The sequence below is a fragment of the Pseudopipra pipra genome, chromosome 7 (assembly GCF_036250125.1).
Source record: "Pseudopipra pipra isolate bDixPip1 chromosome 7, bDixPip1.hap1, whole genome shotgun sequence".
NCBI lineage: Eukaryota > Metazoa > Chordata > Aves > Passeriformes > Pipridae > Pseudopipra > Pseudopipra pipra.
This window is the reverse complement of record NC_087555.1, coordinates 24,096,834-24,111,031: the sequence shown is the minus strand read 5'-3', so window position 1 is coordinate 24,111,031 and position 14,198 is coordinate 24,096,834. Positions and strand designations below refer to the sequence as shown.

The 14,198-nt window shown below is 52.1% G+C and overlaps 1 protein-coding gene across 18 annotated transcripts in view; it reads right to left on the bottom strand.

Moving 5' to 3' along the window:
• Positions 1-127: 127 nt before the first annotated feature.
• The window catches only part of TNS1 (tensin 1), a 76,712-nt gene continuing 62,641 nt past the window's right edge, over positions 128-14,198 (bottom strand). For all 18 annotated transcript variants that reach the window (XM_064661255.1, XM_064661238.1, XM_064661242.1 and 15 more), the window contains 11 exons: positions 11,645-11,819; positions 10,034-10,902; positions 8,572-8,658; positions 7,814-7,945; positions 7,305-7,397; positions 6,721-6,798; positions 6,547-6,618; positions 6,299-6,467; positions 6,002-6,070; positions 5,638-5,670; positions 128-4,578 (listed from right to left, as the gene is read on the bottom strand). In XM_064661255.1, the coding sequence (XP_064517325.1) occupies positions 4,434-4,578; positions 5,638-5,670; positions 6,002-6,070; positions 6,299-6,467; positions 6,547-6,618; positions 6,721-6,798; positions 7,305-7,397; positions 7,814-7,945; positions 8,572-8,658; positions 10,034-10,902; positions 11,645-11,819 (1,922 nt within the window). In that variant the 3' untranslated portion in view covers positions 128-4,433. The remainder of the gene's footprint in view (positions 4,579-5,637; positions 5,671-6,001; positions 6,071-6,298; positions 6,468-6,546; positions 6,619-6,720; positions 6,799-7,304; positions 7,398-7,813; positions 7,946-8,571; positions 8,659-10,033; positions 10,903-11,644; positions 11,820-14,198) is intronic.

Genomic DNA, 14,198 nt, shown 5'->3' with positions numbered 1-14,198 from the left:
AAAGACAGCACCCACCAGCCTTTAGTTTGGGTTTGGGGTTTTTTTTCCCTGTGCAAAAAGAACAGAACATTTATTCCTACGCTCCCTTAAATTTCAAGGTACAGTTCCAGCAATCCAGACACCAAGCTGGCATTCCAAGCAACAGTATATTTTATATAACTGGGTTTTGGGGTTTTTTCTTTGTTTTTACCACTTTATAAAGCCATACAATGAACTGCAAAGAATCCAACATCTGTACAATGGGAAGACAACAGAGGAGTGACATTCACACACAGACATGGTGCGACCGAAGTCATCCTTACACGCACGACAACATTATGGGCATAAAGATACAAAATATAATGTATTTTTTTTCCATCTATATAAATACACAGAAATGGGCGAGTCTAAAAGTTTGAAACTGTTTGTTAACACTGATTAGCAAATAAATCTGTAACATTTCCAAAGTAACAAAGACAACAATGACAAAAAAAAAAAAAAAACACGCATAACACGACGGCACAGAATCTGCCAACAGAAATGTCGTATTGCTTCCTTTCTTTTTTTTTTTTTTTCCTTTTTAAGGAAAAGAAAAAAAAATTAGTAACCCCAAACCAACCTCGCAATTTGCAAAACAAACGAACGAAATGAAACAAGCCCCTGCGGGCTCCTTTGCTGTCTGATCCTCCTGCCTGCTCCAACGGGAATGGTTGCCTTTTGTTGATGCTGTTGTCTGGGTTTTTTGGGGCAGCTGGTTTCTTTACCTGCCCGACCTGCTGGGTGGGGATTTACTTTACACTTCAGTTCAGGCGGTTGAACTCGCTGGAAAATCAATGCCTGGAGGCTAGGTTGGGTTTTTCTCCCTACCTAGTTTGTTTTCCATGTGTGATTTGACCAGGAGGCAGGCAGCAAATGTTGCATCCAGAGCAACCCCAAACTTTACTCAAAACCATGAGCCCCCCCCATCTCCACCAGCGATGAGGGGCTGGCAAAGACCATGCGATGGGTACATCCCATCAGCAGATAACAACATGGATCATCTCCCAAAACAGCTCCCGGGGGGCAGAGCCAGACACAGCCCATCGAATGGGAGCCCCACATTTCATGCATTGCAGGTGCCACTCTGTGGCACAGACAGCAAATTACCGCCCCAGGGAGCATTTCCCAATAGACAGCAATATCAACAGCAAAGGGAGGACGGGTGGGAAGGGGCTTCTCTGAAGAACAAACTGACACAAAAAGGGCACGTACAATAAACTTACACACACACAAAAAAATAATATATATATGTGGGGGAAAGTGCGTTTTTAAGGATATCTTTGGCAAGAATATATGCAGTTCTTTGTGCAGGAAGGAGGGGTGTGTTTGTGTGTGTGTGTGTGAGCGAGAGAGAGATACCATCCGGCTGCTGACAACGGCAGTGTGATTACAACAAAACATATGCTGGGCTTAACTCGCGCAAGCTCGAATCTCAAATAGCATGACTGCGCTTAAAAAAAAACCAAAGAAAAAAGAACAGATTATTTTCTGTCCCTTTTGTAAGGAAAAAATATCAACACTAGGTCCCCACCAGCCCCAGGACCTGGGCAATCCTCAATGCCACTGACGGTCTCTCCTGGGTACAGAAAGGGTAGTTACAACTAAAAACGTAACTTAAAAAAGGAGCTAAAAGGAAAAAAAAGTGCCTTTAAAGGGAGCTGATAAACACCCGGCTACATCATTGGAAGGTGATTAGCTGTGTGTTAAAAAAATAATATAATCATCAGATAATTTTGTTAGTGTTTGAGATTTGGCTACGGTCTAAATCTTCAGCTAGTGGGTTAGTGGGGAAGCCGTGAGTGGCTCGGGGCCCAAAGCAGGCATGATGCTATTGGCAGGTATCTGCTGGGGTCGGCTTCTACACAACATCTCTGGGGTGCTTAGATCTGTTTCGTTTGTACGGGGAGAAAAAGAGGAATGGGAGTTTCAAGCACCGGTTTCCAAGGCAGCAGATTAAAATAAAATTACATTATTATCATCTCTTTTCTTAGCAGTGAGAAACCAAGTCTGAAAAATAGAGGCTTTCAAAAATATATCTTTATATATCTATAAACACAGTGTTTTCTCTGATGGGTGAACGTCAGGGTGAAGAGATCACGGGTGAGATTGTCTCTTGTCTCGCTTGAATTTCGCAGAAGGAGGGAATCGCTTTTTGGAAATATCAAAAATTAAAAGGTCTCAGCATCTGTGTGGCCAGGGAGCTGGGCGGGGGGAAACCCCCCCCCAGAGTCCCTTGTCCCACCACCATCTCACAACCAACTCCTTGCTACCCATCCTTTCACACTCGCTTCAGTACATCAGCACAGCCTCCGGCCCTGGCAGCCCTCTCTGGCCGCCCACACCGCTCACTCCCCCATGCACGCACACACACACACACACACACACATCGCTCACACACACCACCCTGACACAGGGGGCCCCTGTCTCTTCCCCCATCTGTATTTTATCTTGCTCTGGATTTTCTTTTAACGTGCAGGTGTTTCCCCAGGGCAGGGGAAGGGGGAGATATAATGGGGGAGATATGATGCGCAGAAAGCAATATGGCAAAAATAAATATTTTCAGAGTGTAAATTTAACTTTTCCTCCTTAGAATTTCATTAGCTTACAGTATTTTGTCAGTATAGCTCGTATATATATTATAGCTATCAAGGCAAGGGCGGTCCAAGGGAGATAAGCTCTCCGAGGGACTGCAGTGCTATGTTTCTAATTTTTGTCCCCAGTAGACTATCTGGGCCACTTTGCATTGAAAACTTCTCCCAGAAAGCTCTTGGGGGGAATATTTGCAGCAGAGGGCCAAGCAATGACCCCACAGCTCCAGCCAGATCATTGTCCCTGCCCCAAACCTGCACATGTGACTGAAGCATCCTCTGCCCTCTCCCCAGCACCACGGGGCTGGGACCTCCACCTGCTGCCCCCCAACCATGATCTCTCTCCCTGCAGCAGCATGGAGGCCCTTCACCCCTCTCACCTCCTGGCTTGCCCTCCTCACCTCCCAAAGAAAAGGGAAAAGCTGACAGCACTGAAGTCACTGCAAAACTATGGTGCATTTGAGGGTCACAAGCCTCAAGCCAGAAGGCTTTGGGGGTATGCATGTGTCAACCAGAGTGGCTCTCAGAGGACCTGTTACCTCCCCACTGAGCCAAAGTTGCCCAGCCACTGCAGATCCTTTCCTTTGTTTCTTTTTTTTCTTTTAATTTTCTTCCTTCTTTTTCTTTTTTTAACGTGGCCTCCAAAACAAAAGGAGAAAAAAGCGCCTGAGTTACTTGCAGTCATTCGCCTTTCGTGCAACTTGAATGTCCATGCAATTTAAAAACCGCTTGCGTGTCTCTGAAGAGATAGACAGGGGTAGCCACGGGTCTGCTGCTTCACACAGGGAACCCACCTGTGCCAGCATCCGCTATTATTATAATTATTATTATTATTATTACATTGTATTACTTTCCTTTCTGTTTTGCTTTTTTGTGTTAAGAGAATGTGACAGGCTGCAGAAGAAAACTGCCAAAGAGGACTAGTGAGGGGAGGGAAAAGGGGAAGATGGGAGAGGAGGCGACTTTCTGCATCCTCCAGGTTCCCGGGGAGTATCTGCCTTCCCCACGTGGAGGGCAGCAGGAGCCCCCACATCTCCTTGCAGGCTGGAGGGCACAACCACCCCTGCAAAGGCGGGGAAACACCATGACCTGCCTCTCTGGGTGGACTCACAGCGTCTCACCTGTGACTGGCGCTGGGCTCCGGGTCAGCCCATGGCAGAGCTCCCCAGGGATAGGAAGGATCAGGACCAAGTTCCCCCACGTCCCCAGCAAGTTGCCAGGTAGTGAGCAGGTTTTGGGGGAAGCACAGGGACTGGTGAGGACTCTCCTCTGCAGCTGGACAAGTGAAGGTTTCTGAGAGCATCTCCTCTGGTGTCCCATAGACCCTGCCCACATCGTTATCTCCTATGGGTCATTACAAACACACAGCAGACATCTGCTGATGGAGATGCTGGGATAGAGCTTCTTCCACAGTTTTGCCAGTTGGCTCTTTTTTTTCCAGATGGAAGACACCAGTCCTGGTCCCGCATTCAGTCCCAAATGGATGTCACCAGTCAGGCCATGATGCTGAAAGCTGGGAACACACCTCTCACTGCTGCCTTTGCTTTGGTCACCTTCCCCGCGATGGCACATGCATCCTGTCTGGCGTGACTTTGTGGCTCTCTTATGTAGGCGCGTGGTTTTGTTCTTCTACATGTGTGTTTGGCTTGTGTTGAGTTTTTAGGGGTTTCGTTGGGGTTTTTTTGTTGTTTGCCGTTTTCCTCCAAAATTCCAACCCTTTTCCCCCCCCAATTCACTTCCCTCTCCCACAATGCACTTCCTCACACTCCTTCTCGGATCAGCTCCAAGTCCTTCTCCAAAATTCAAGAATCACCCGCAAGCACCACCTCATCTCTTCTGGCCAGAGCCAAGCATGACCCTGGAGACAAAGTTGACAATGGCTGCAGCTGGCTGGTCTGGGTCCAGCTCAGCAAAGAGATGGCAGACGTTGTCTGTGGTGCTCCCTTGCTTCCTGGCCACAAAGCCAAAGAGCCTAGGTGGGAAGAAGGCAAGAGGCTCGTTAAGGTTTGCCAACATTGCCCCCGCAAGGAATACCACCATCCTCTTCTAGCATGGTCTTGTCCAACTTCCCCTCTTCAACCTCCCCTCTTCAACCTCTCACAACACAGGGGGATACATCCCAAACCAGCCTGCACGAAGGCCCATCTCCTCTTCCCTTTGCTGCAGTTTCTTTGAAGGTCAGTTTTTCATCATCTCTTGGCCAAACTTCCCTTGATCTGAACATCTCTGCCACCTCCCAGTCCACACCCAAGAAGGGACCTTCCAGATGATCACAGCATTGCCTTGGTTTGGGTGAGGACACTTGAAGCCAGAGGTATGATGGGCTGACTATTGGGGTAAACCCTCTATGAGAGGAAGGCCTTGCAAGGACACAGGAAGCTGAGTGAGACCATCTGGTTATTTCTGTCTGTCTCTCCCTTGATGAATAAAATGTCCCCCTTTTTTTTTTTTAATTAGAACATGCAAACTCAAGTTATAAATACAGGGGGAACAGAATGTGAGACAGGCCCAGGCTATGGCATTTCTAATTGGGGAGGGGAAATATCCCAGCAGCTGGACATCCTAATAAAAACCCCTTCGCTAACACAATGGCTAAAATTAGTGGGAACTGGCCCCTGTAAATGGGCTCAGCCAGCAGCTCTGTGCTCCCATGGGTCAGGACAGGGAAGATGGTAGGAAAGGGAAGAGATAACTGGTGGCTCACACACCATCAGCATAACCCCAGCTCTGCTCCATAAGCTGGTTCCCACTGACTCTGTTGGGAGAGTTTCCAGTAAGGTCAGTTCATCAAGGGCCATGCCTGCTCTGACTAGGAATTTGGGACTGAAAAATACTTCCAGAGTCCCCAGGACCATGGTCTCATGCTTGGGTGAAACACTTCTGCATTCTGCAGTAAGGAGCTGAGCCCATCTCACACACAGCCAAGAGGCTGTCCAGCATAGGGAATCTCCCAGCCAATGCCCAAACATGCACAGGAGCTACTTCAACAGCAGCTGGGAGAAATCTGCTAGGAAGTACAGAAAGTACTTACTTGGCTGGGCCACTGCCATCAGTTTTAGTCCACCTGCAAGGACAAGAGAAGGTGTGAGGGTGATGCCTTCTGCCTCCCACAGACAGGATCATGATGAGGGCCACTGCACCAATGCTGGAAGGCCAGCCTGGCTTTGCACAGGCTTGGCTTTATGGAAAAATGATGCACCTCTCCCTCAACATGAAGGTAGTTGGAGACACCAAGAAGTCACCAGAAGCAGCTGGTGTTGCCCCACAGTATCGAAGGAGACCTTGCGTCCCTGCCCTCCTCAAGAGCAAGGGGGACAGAGGAAGCAAAGACCCTGCTCCAAGCATCCCAGGAGCCTAGGGGAGTGAAAGGGGTAGCCCCAAGTTAGGGCACTCACTTTCTTTCCTGGGGGTCCAAGTCGCAGAAGGTGACGGTGTTGAGGGGGTAGTGTCGTCGGAAGAACAATCTGAAACACAAAGCAGGGAATGTCAGGGCCAGGGAGCCTCCATCTCTGTCCCAGCACAGCACAGCCCCACCAGCACAGGGGACACTCCCATATGTCTCCCACAGGACAAAGTCCAGCCCTGCCCATGACCACGTTGATGCCACCCCAGGGACATCCATCACCAAGACACTCTCTGAATCACAGCCCCACCGGTTTTTGGAGCCCAGGGACATGGTCATGGAGACTTACTTTCTCTGGTTGTCCGTTAAGGTGATGCCTTGTGCAGAGACTTTGAAGTGAACAATGGTAGCAGTGGGTGTGGGGTCAGCAACCAGTGTCTCAGCAACAGCCTTCGAGATGGCCTGGGGGCCTGTCAGTGACTCCATCTCCACTGAATTGATGAAGAGGACATTGCAAGCTGGAAAGGGAGACAGCAGACGTGGGGTCAACCACTGCTCCAAGCCCCATTCACCCCATAACAGCCCCTCTCTACTCACCCGCACCCTGCTTGAGGAGGTCCGTGGCCGAGTTGGTGGCTGATGCAGAGTCTTTCTTTTCCTCCATGGGATCTAGAAGACATGGGATGGTTAAAGTTGCTCCCTGCTTGGAAACCTACCACGTCCCCACAGGCCATGGGGACAGATGCAATACCTTCTGGTCCTGGCTCTTACCTCGGTCAGGAATGACCAGTTTGCAGGGCAGAGCCAAGGGCATGATGGAGTGCTGGTACACCAGAGCCGAGAGACAGCCTGGGGAGAGAGAGAAGATGGTCAGCACAGAGCCAGGGACATCTGTTTCCTCAGTTAGGTCATCGTTGCTCCAGGTGGATGGGAATGGCTTTTAGGTGGGTTTCTGCACTAATGGTCCTAATGCCACATGTGGCAATTCGTCTTGCTGAAACCACTATGCCTACAGAGGGCTCAGGGAGGGGATTGAGATGCCAGGACCATCTTAGGAACAATGAATTGGGCAGCCTCTCAGAGAACATTAGTCATAGGATAAATGGAACAAGGGGAGCCCCTGCCCTCCACCCTGACCAGCAGCATTTGTCCTATACATGTGTGCAGAAAACTATGCACCTAGGCATGCAGGCACATTTGTGTGCTCTCATGAGTGTGCATGACCTTACAGGTTCCAAATGCCCACAGGATTCACCCAGGCACAAGACACCCAACAGTTTTGCTTTGACAGTCTGGTAAAGGAAAGGCCCTCCCAGCCCAACCCCACATGTAGGAAGCACCCTGGGGGCACTTACCAAAATTAGGCTCGTTGGGACATCCTTTTAGTTTCACACCCCGGGGGCTGGTCTCAATGAGGAAGTGCCTCACCAGCTCGTTGGTCATGTCTCCTAGGAAGAGATGGGATGTTCTCACACCAGAATCACCCTCCTCCTCCTATTACTGTGCAGTCCCATTAGGAAACCAGTGCCCCAACTCAAGGGAGGGGTCCCCACCAGTACACATACCCTCCCCAAATCAGGACCTTTACACAGGGTCAACCCCAAGCCAAGCTTCCCCACAGCGTTGGTGAGCTGGAGAGGCTCATACCTCATACTAAAGCCCAAGATGCAGGTGCCCCTGAGCCCTCCACAGCTCAGGATAAGAGGGTATCTGGTGCTTCCCTGTGCCCTGGGACGGAGGGATCCTGCCACATCAGCACATACGCAAGAGCACAACTGGCTCAGCAGACCTGGCTGCCTGCTCACCCCAGCTGAACAATGGAAAGAAAGCATCTTGGCGTGGGAAGGAGAAGGGCACACAATACCTTTCTTGTTCTGCTGCATGACCGTGGGAGGCGGAGAAGCTACTTTCATGGCGAGGCCGTAGGCTCCCCGGAAAGAGTGGCTGTCTCGGATGATGAAAGCCCCAGGCTCCCTGTCCTTCAGCAGTGCAATGGCTGCAGGACAGAATGGCAGAGCTCAGAGATGGCATGGTGAGAACCAACACACCCTCAGAAACCAGAAAGTGTGGGTTGGGATGGGGCGCCCCAGATCCACAGCCTCACAGCTGGGCACTGCAATGTTACCGTGCCCCCTGCACATCTGGATGGGGGTCTGGAGTGGGCCTGTGGCCAGTCACAGGCTCCCCCCAAACATCCACTGCCCTTGCATGGGCATCTCAGAGCACCAACTCCCACCCTGCCTAGTTCTGAGGAACCAAGCACTAGAGAGCAAGCAGAAACCAATGGACCAAACGCCAGGACCTTGATCATGAGGTCATCCTGCCCCCTCCTTGTTCTCTTCACTTATTTTAGCCATGACTCCAAGACCCCTCTGAGCTCTGTCAACTCAAGACCTGGGTGCTTTGCATCCCAAATTGCATAGTTCCACTGCACACTGAGGGGACTAGTGCTCCTCCACCAAGAGGAAGGTTTGAGGAGCCTACATCACGCAAACCTGCATCTGCAACAGTCTGAGCATCCATAATACACCTTCACTCTCAACCCAGCCCCTAAAGGAAAACTTTGGTAATCCCTGTGATCCCAGACATAGCCCAACTCCCAACCCTGTGTCATCTACCTACCCTGCTCCCTGGAGATGTCTGGTTTGTACCAGTACTTGGAAGTGTCCTGCACAAACTTGACATTGGCACGAGTCTCAGGGCTGTTGTCTGCAAGAAAGGGAAAAAAATGCAAGGAAAAAGTTAAAAGATGCTGTATCTGAAACTCTACTATGGCTAAGTGTCAATACCTCCACCTCCTTTCAGCTCCAGCACATTGCACTAACCTCAACCCAGTCCTCCATAACCAGACAGGCTGCTCATCATCTGGAGCTTATGAGGCTGCTGGGAATCTAAAGCTAAATCCAAGCACACAGGCCCTCGAAGGGCTGTGTTGGATGAGCCTCTCTGGCACACAGCCAGAGACAAAATGGGAATTCATCATTTAAAAGGAAGCTGGCCAGGTGAAATAAAAGCTGTTGGAGGAAAGAGGTATGTCCAGAGGGTGCTGGGGAGATCCTCTTCAAAGGACCTTCACTGTTCTCTAATGTTCAAGATCATAAAAATCATAGATTTGATAGATTTTATCAAAGATCATAAAAATAAATTTCTTCCCTTATTTTTGCTCCATGCAGAGGAACTGGATAGGTCGACCTACCCTGAGCAAAGCCTGACCCTAGCCCCAGCCTGACCGTACCTCGCTCAGTGTCCATCAGTGGCACAGCTCCCAGTGGGAGCTCGTGCTCTGGCCGTGAAGCTGTCATTCACTCAGGCAACACTTCCAACAATCTGCTTTCCAAAAACCACCAAGCAACCAACCCGGAGGGCTGGATAGCATTTCTGCTGGAGATGTTACCAACCCTCAGCTATCTGGTCATCTTCATAGAGGCGGGGGGCCTGCTCCCCTCTCCAGGTCATTCATTAATTGTTACGGTTTATAATTGCTCATGCTTCCCCACTGGGAAAGATCCCTGGCCACAGGAGTCACGAGACAGGACAGGTGCCAGTGTGCCCACAAAGGGCTGCCTGCTCAGCAGTGAAACAGGCCCAGCAGTCGGAGCCACTGCTGCCCAAAGCTTTATTCCCCCGGTCCTATCAGCCTGATCTTGGCGTCACCAAGGTGTCCTGTAATGGGAGCTAGCAAAGGCGTTCCAGGCACGGTGGCACCTGGGGCACTGCACACCATTTGAAATGAGGAGGCAGCGCCGCAGAGGGGTCTCAGTGGGGTAAAGGTCACCGGGAATGGGGCCAAGAGGTCAGCACATCCCCACATCAGAGAAAAGCTGTCTCCAGGAGCTTTAATCTCCCCATATACATCTCTGGGCACTGTTTACACCAGCAATGCCAGTTGGTGTTTTTCCTGTTTGGATTTGTCAGAAAGCACAGGAAATGGCCCAAGCCCCAGCAGTGCTGGTGGTTTGCAGATGGACAGGAGGGGTAAATCAGGACATGGTTGAAATCCCTTCCCTACTGGCTGGAAAGGAGGAGGAGGGGAGAGCCTTGGGCAGGGTGGCAGGATACAGGGACCTCTGAGGGCATCCCATACCTGGCATGGAGAACTTGGAGAAGTCCGGCAGAGTGTGGGAGAAGGTGACGGCACTCCCACCACTGGGGCTGGACATGCCACTGGAGAGGGGTGAGGACACCTTGCCATTGACAGTGGCATAGTTGGGGAGGCTGTTGGAGCGGTCCCCGGCTGACATCCTCCGCTTCTCAGGCAGCGCAGGCTGCAATGTGGGGCTGCCCTGGCGGTAGGCAGCCGAGTCCGGGGAGGAGGAGTGCGGTGTGCTCGTGCCAGGGTAGTACGCCGGTGAGACAGGGAAGGACGGCGTGGAGGGAGGCTGGTAGCCGGAGGAGCTGCTCTGCCGAGACAACGTCAGGTGCCTCTCCTCTGGGCTGGAGTAGCCATACAGGGGGCTGCCAGGGGAGGTGGCTGCTGCAATTTGATGCCTGGCCAGGCTGGGGCTCCCCAGTGGGGCCACCAGGTTGCCATGGGCCGCAACAGCATGTCTGCCCAGCCCAGGGCTGCCAGGAGCTCCGCTCACGCTGGGGTTGATGGCTCTTCGCCCAAAGCCAGGGCTGGGTGGTGTATTTGTAGCCACTGTCCGGTGCAAGGTGCGGGGGCTCCCTGGCAGGGCATGGACCCCCACCACGTTAACCTGTGGCTGCGGCCGAGCTTGGGGTTCCAGCTGGATGCCGGCTCGGCCATCAGGGTAGTCAGGGCTGCTGTATGTCGAGCCTGGGACACCCCCTTGGACCATTGCAAAGGAAGATGGAGACGAGTTTTGATAGCTGCTGTGAGCAGAGGGCATCTGCGAGCCAACAGGCGACTGGTACGCAGGCTCAGCCGAGGTGTGGGGAGGTGTAACCGTGCCGTGGGGGCTGCCCTCTGACGGGTAGCTGCGGAGGGAGGCCCTGAGGAGAGATGAAGAAAAGGAGGATTCAACTATACTGCTCATTCCTGCTGCTGGCTGGCACCCTCCTGCAAGTGGTGCAAAGGGAAACTGAGGCACAGAGCAAGTCAGCTGCTCGGTTCTTCAGAGGTAAAACAGTGGGGTGGGTCCTACCATGAAAGCAACTAGAAGCAGCCTTAGTTTCACCATGCATCCCTATTCCATCTCAAAATATGACTTTCTAGGAGACAGAGTCTTTTTGCAGCTCTGCTCCCAGCAAAACGCGTGATTCGTTCTGCCCTGCCAGTCTTGGCAGGCTGGGCAGGTGCAGAACACTCCATGGGCAGGGCAGGCAGGGGACAGGGACAATGGTTCCATCTCACCACAGAGGACCAGTGCTAAGCCTAACCCAGGGCTAGGGGCCCCATCTCTCCTCCCACCCCAGGGGCCAGGTTCCCAGTTACCAGCAGTGACTCAGACTTCTGTTTTCAGGGCACTGAGGTGAATGGTTGGCCAGGATCCCCAAACCCTGTGTGGAGAGATGAGAGTCCTTCCAAAGGCAGTTTCAATGTAGGAGGAAGCACCATCCCAGGAGGTGTTCAAGAAATAGCTGGATGTGGCACTTAGCGCTCTGGTTTAGTTGGCTTGGTGGTGTTTGGTTGGAGGTCTTTTCCAACCTTAATGATTCTGTGATTCTAAGCCTGGCACCAGGCAGAGTTCAGCCCTGTGCCACAAGTCCCCGTGACCCGCACCCACTGTCTTACCCGTCCACGCTGTGAATGGGGCTGCTGGTGGAGACGGGGCTGGGGGCGATGAAGGAGTTGGACAAGGTGCCATTCCTGGTGGGCACCTCCGAGCCCCCAGGCTGGGCAGCTGGCAGGGTCCCTCCCCTGCCCATCGTGGCTGTGCGGGCCACCGACTCGACATAGCTCCTGGGCTCTGTGGCAAAAGAGAAGCAGAAACAGATGAGCCCACAGCTTGGATGGGAAGGGGGCCGCACCTTCCAGTATCCACATTTCACACCAGTGAAGGTGCTTGAGCTGAGCTCCTCCAGCTGAACATTTCCCTCATATCTCTTCCATCAAGTGTTGTGCAAAAACACATCTGGCTCATGATGCTTCCAGAATGCTGAAGACCCCAGCCAGGGCATAGGGAAGGGGGTCATACCCACCCCTTTCCCTGAGGGGACCAGAGCACATGATCCCTTCCCATACCACAGCCCCTCCACCCTGCTCTGATTCAGCGTCCCTCCCACCCAGGATGCCACACAGAACACGTCCTGCTCCCTGCTCATCCACAGCCTCTAAAAATAGAGCCAGTGACTCTGCCCAGACTGCGCTGACTCACACAGGACTGATGACGATACCCTGTGGTCCCTGCCCTCTGTGGCCCACCTCTGCCAGCCATCTCCAACAGCAGACCATAGGGCAACTCCAACTATTTCCACTGCAGTATCCAACACTCTCACTCCCAGCCCAGCTTGAAACCAGAGCTCATGAACACAACCAAGAAAAGCAATTTTCCTTTGGAGCTGCCAAGCTGTCCCGTGCCAGGAGCAGCAGGCTGGGCTGGCCATTACCAGCCATGGCAGATGCCAGACCCAGCCCTCTGTTATACCTTTCCCCCTGCATCCTGCTCCATCCAGGCTGATTCCTACCCCTATGACAGCTGTCACAGCCTCCAGGCCCCCCCAAAACCTGCACCAGAAGAAAGGGCTGCAGCTTCAGCCCCATTTCCCCATGCCCTGCAGCCATGTCACACCTCAGCTGGAAAATACATGCCCTATGTGAGACCCACTGGCATCAAATGCTATGGGCCAGGCAACCTTGCAGGTCTCCGGCTCCAGGGACTCCAGGCTGGCCATGCCTAAGCAGCTCCGCAGTCGTAATTAGCATGACAAACATTATTATTATTAGTCATAACAGCTGGGCTCTGGCTAAGCCTTCCAGCAAGCTGGCCTGCTCACAGGCAGCCACGCCAATGCACAGCTCCACATTCAGTGCCGGAGCAGGGGCATGTAAGGAAAAAGACTGTCATAGGTCCCCCTCCTTCCCCCACAGCATCATCTGTCTGTGCACAGGGGAGGAGGAGTCCATCCCTCAGGCTGATCTCCCTGCCCAGCCCTGCTCAACCACCTCAGGAAAGATCTGAGCCAAAACCAGATGATGGACCCCAACACAGGCTGGGTACCACCATCCAAGGCAGGACATCCCTGAGTGACAGGGATGAGGCACTGCCCAGGAGGACGTCCAGGGCAGCTGCAAGAAATTCATCACAGCTTAGGTAATTAAATTAATTTCACAGCTACTCACTTTTCCCCTCCCCTGCTCCCCAGCCCAGACTAAAATTAGCCAGACAGTACATATGAGTCAGTCTGCAAGAGGTTAAGACCAAAAGGCTGTGAAAATGCCATCCCCTCCTGAAAACGAGGGGGCTGAAGCAGGCAGGAGCAGGGGCCTCGGGGAGGGGGGACAGCGTAGGAGTGTCACAATGAGGTGTGTGACCATGGGCACACGCTACAGACATTTGGTTCAATAGGGGTAAAAAGAAGGAAAAAAAAAGATAGGAAGTTTCAGGCAGGATTTTTTTAGGTTGAAAAATCCAATCTTGCCTCCTTGTGTTTTCTTGGAGATGGGACGATGGATGGGAGAATAGAGAAGCTGTGAGTCACCAGGGAGGTGGGCATTTGTTTGGGAATCCCAAATCTGAGCAGGGCTGTGCTCTGGCCAGAAATCCCAAGCGCTGAATCTGTGCCAGTCTGTTTTAAAGCCTCCTCAGAGGTGGCAGCCAGATCCCAAGCTCCCATGCTGCCAGAGCATCCCCCAGCCCCATGCACAGCCCAGCCATGTAGGTTGGGATCTGCTGAGCAGAGCACAGAGTGGCAGAGATCCTCCTGGAGTGTGTGGTTGGGAGCAGAGGGTCCTAAGCCAGAGCTTTGTTAAGCCAGAACACCAGTCCCTTCTCAGAACTGTAGATTCAACCCCCAAAATACATAATTTTATTAGAGAATGAAGCAGGGCAAGAGGCTCATTGTGGCCAGTCAGCCTGGGCAGTGCAGGGTCATTGGACATCCTTGCCTGGGAGTCAACCACCATGCAAGGGAACAGAGAAGCAGCACAGCTTGAGCTCCTGAGGGCTTGGTGGGAAGGAGAGGAGAGGCACTGTTTAGGTTTTTGGAGGCTTAAAGCTGGACAGATATGGTAAAGCCTGGGGGAACTCAGGAAGGAAAATCCTGGTTTTATCCCAGCTTTTCCTCCTTTAAAGTATCCAAGAAGCCATCACTGAAAAATTAATTCTGGAAGTAGAACATTTTTTTCA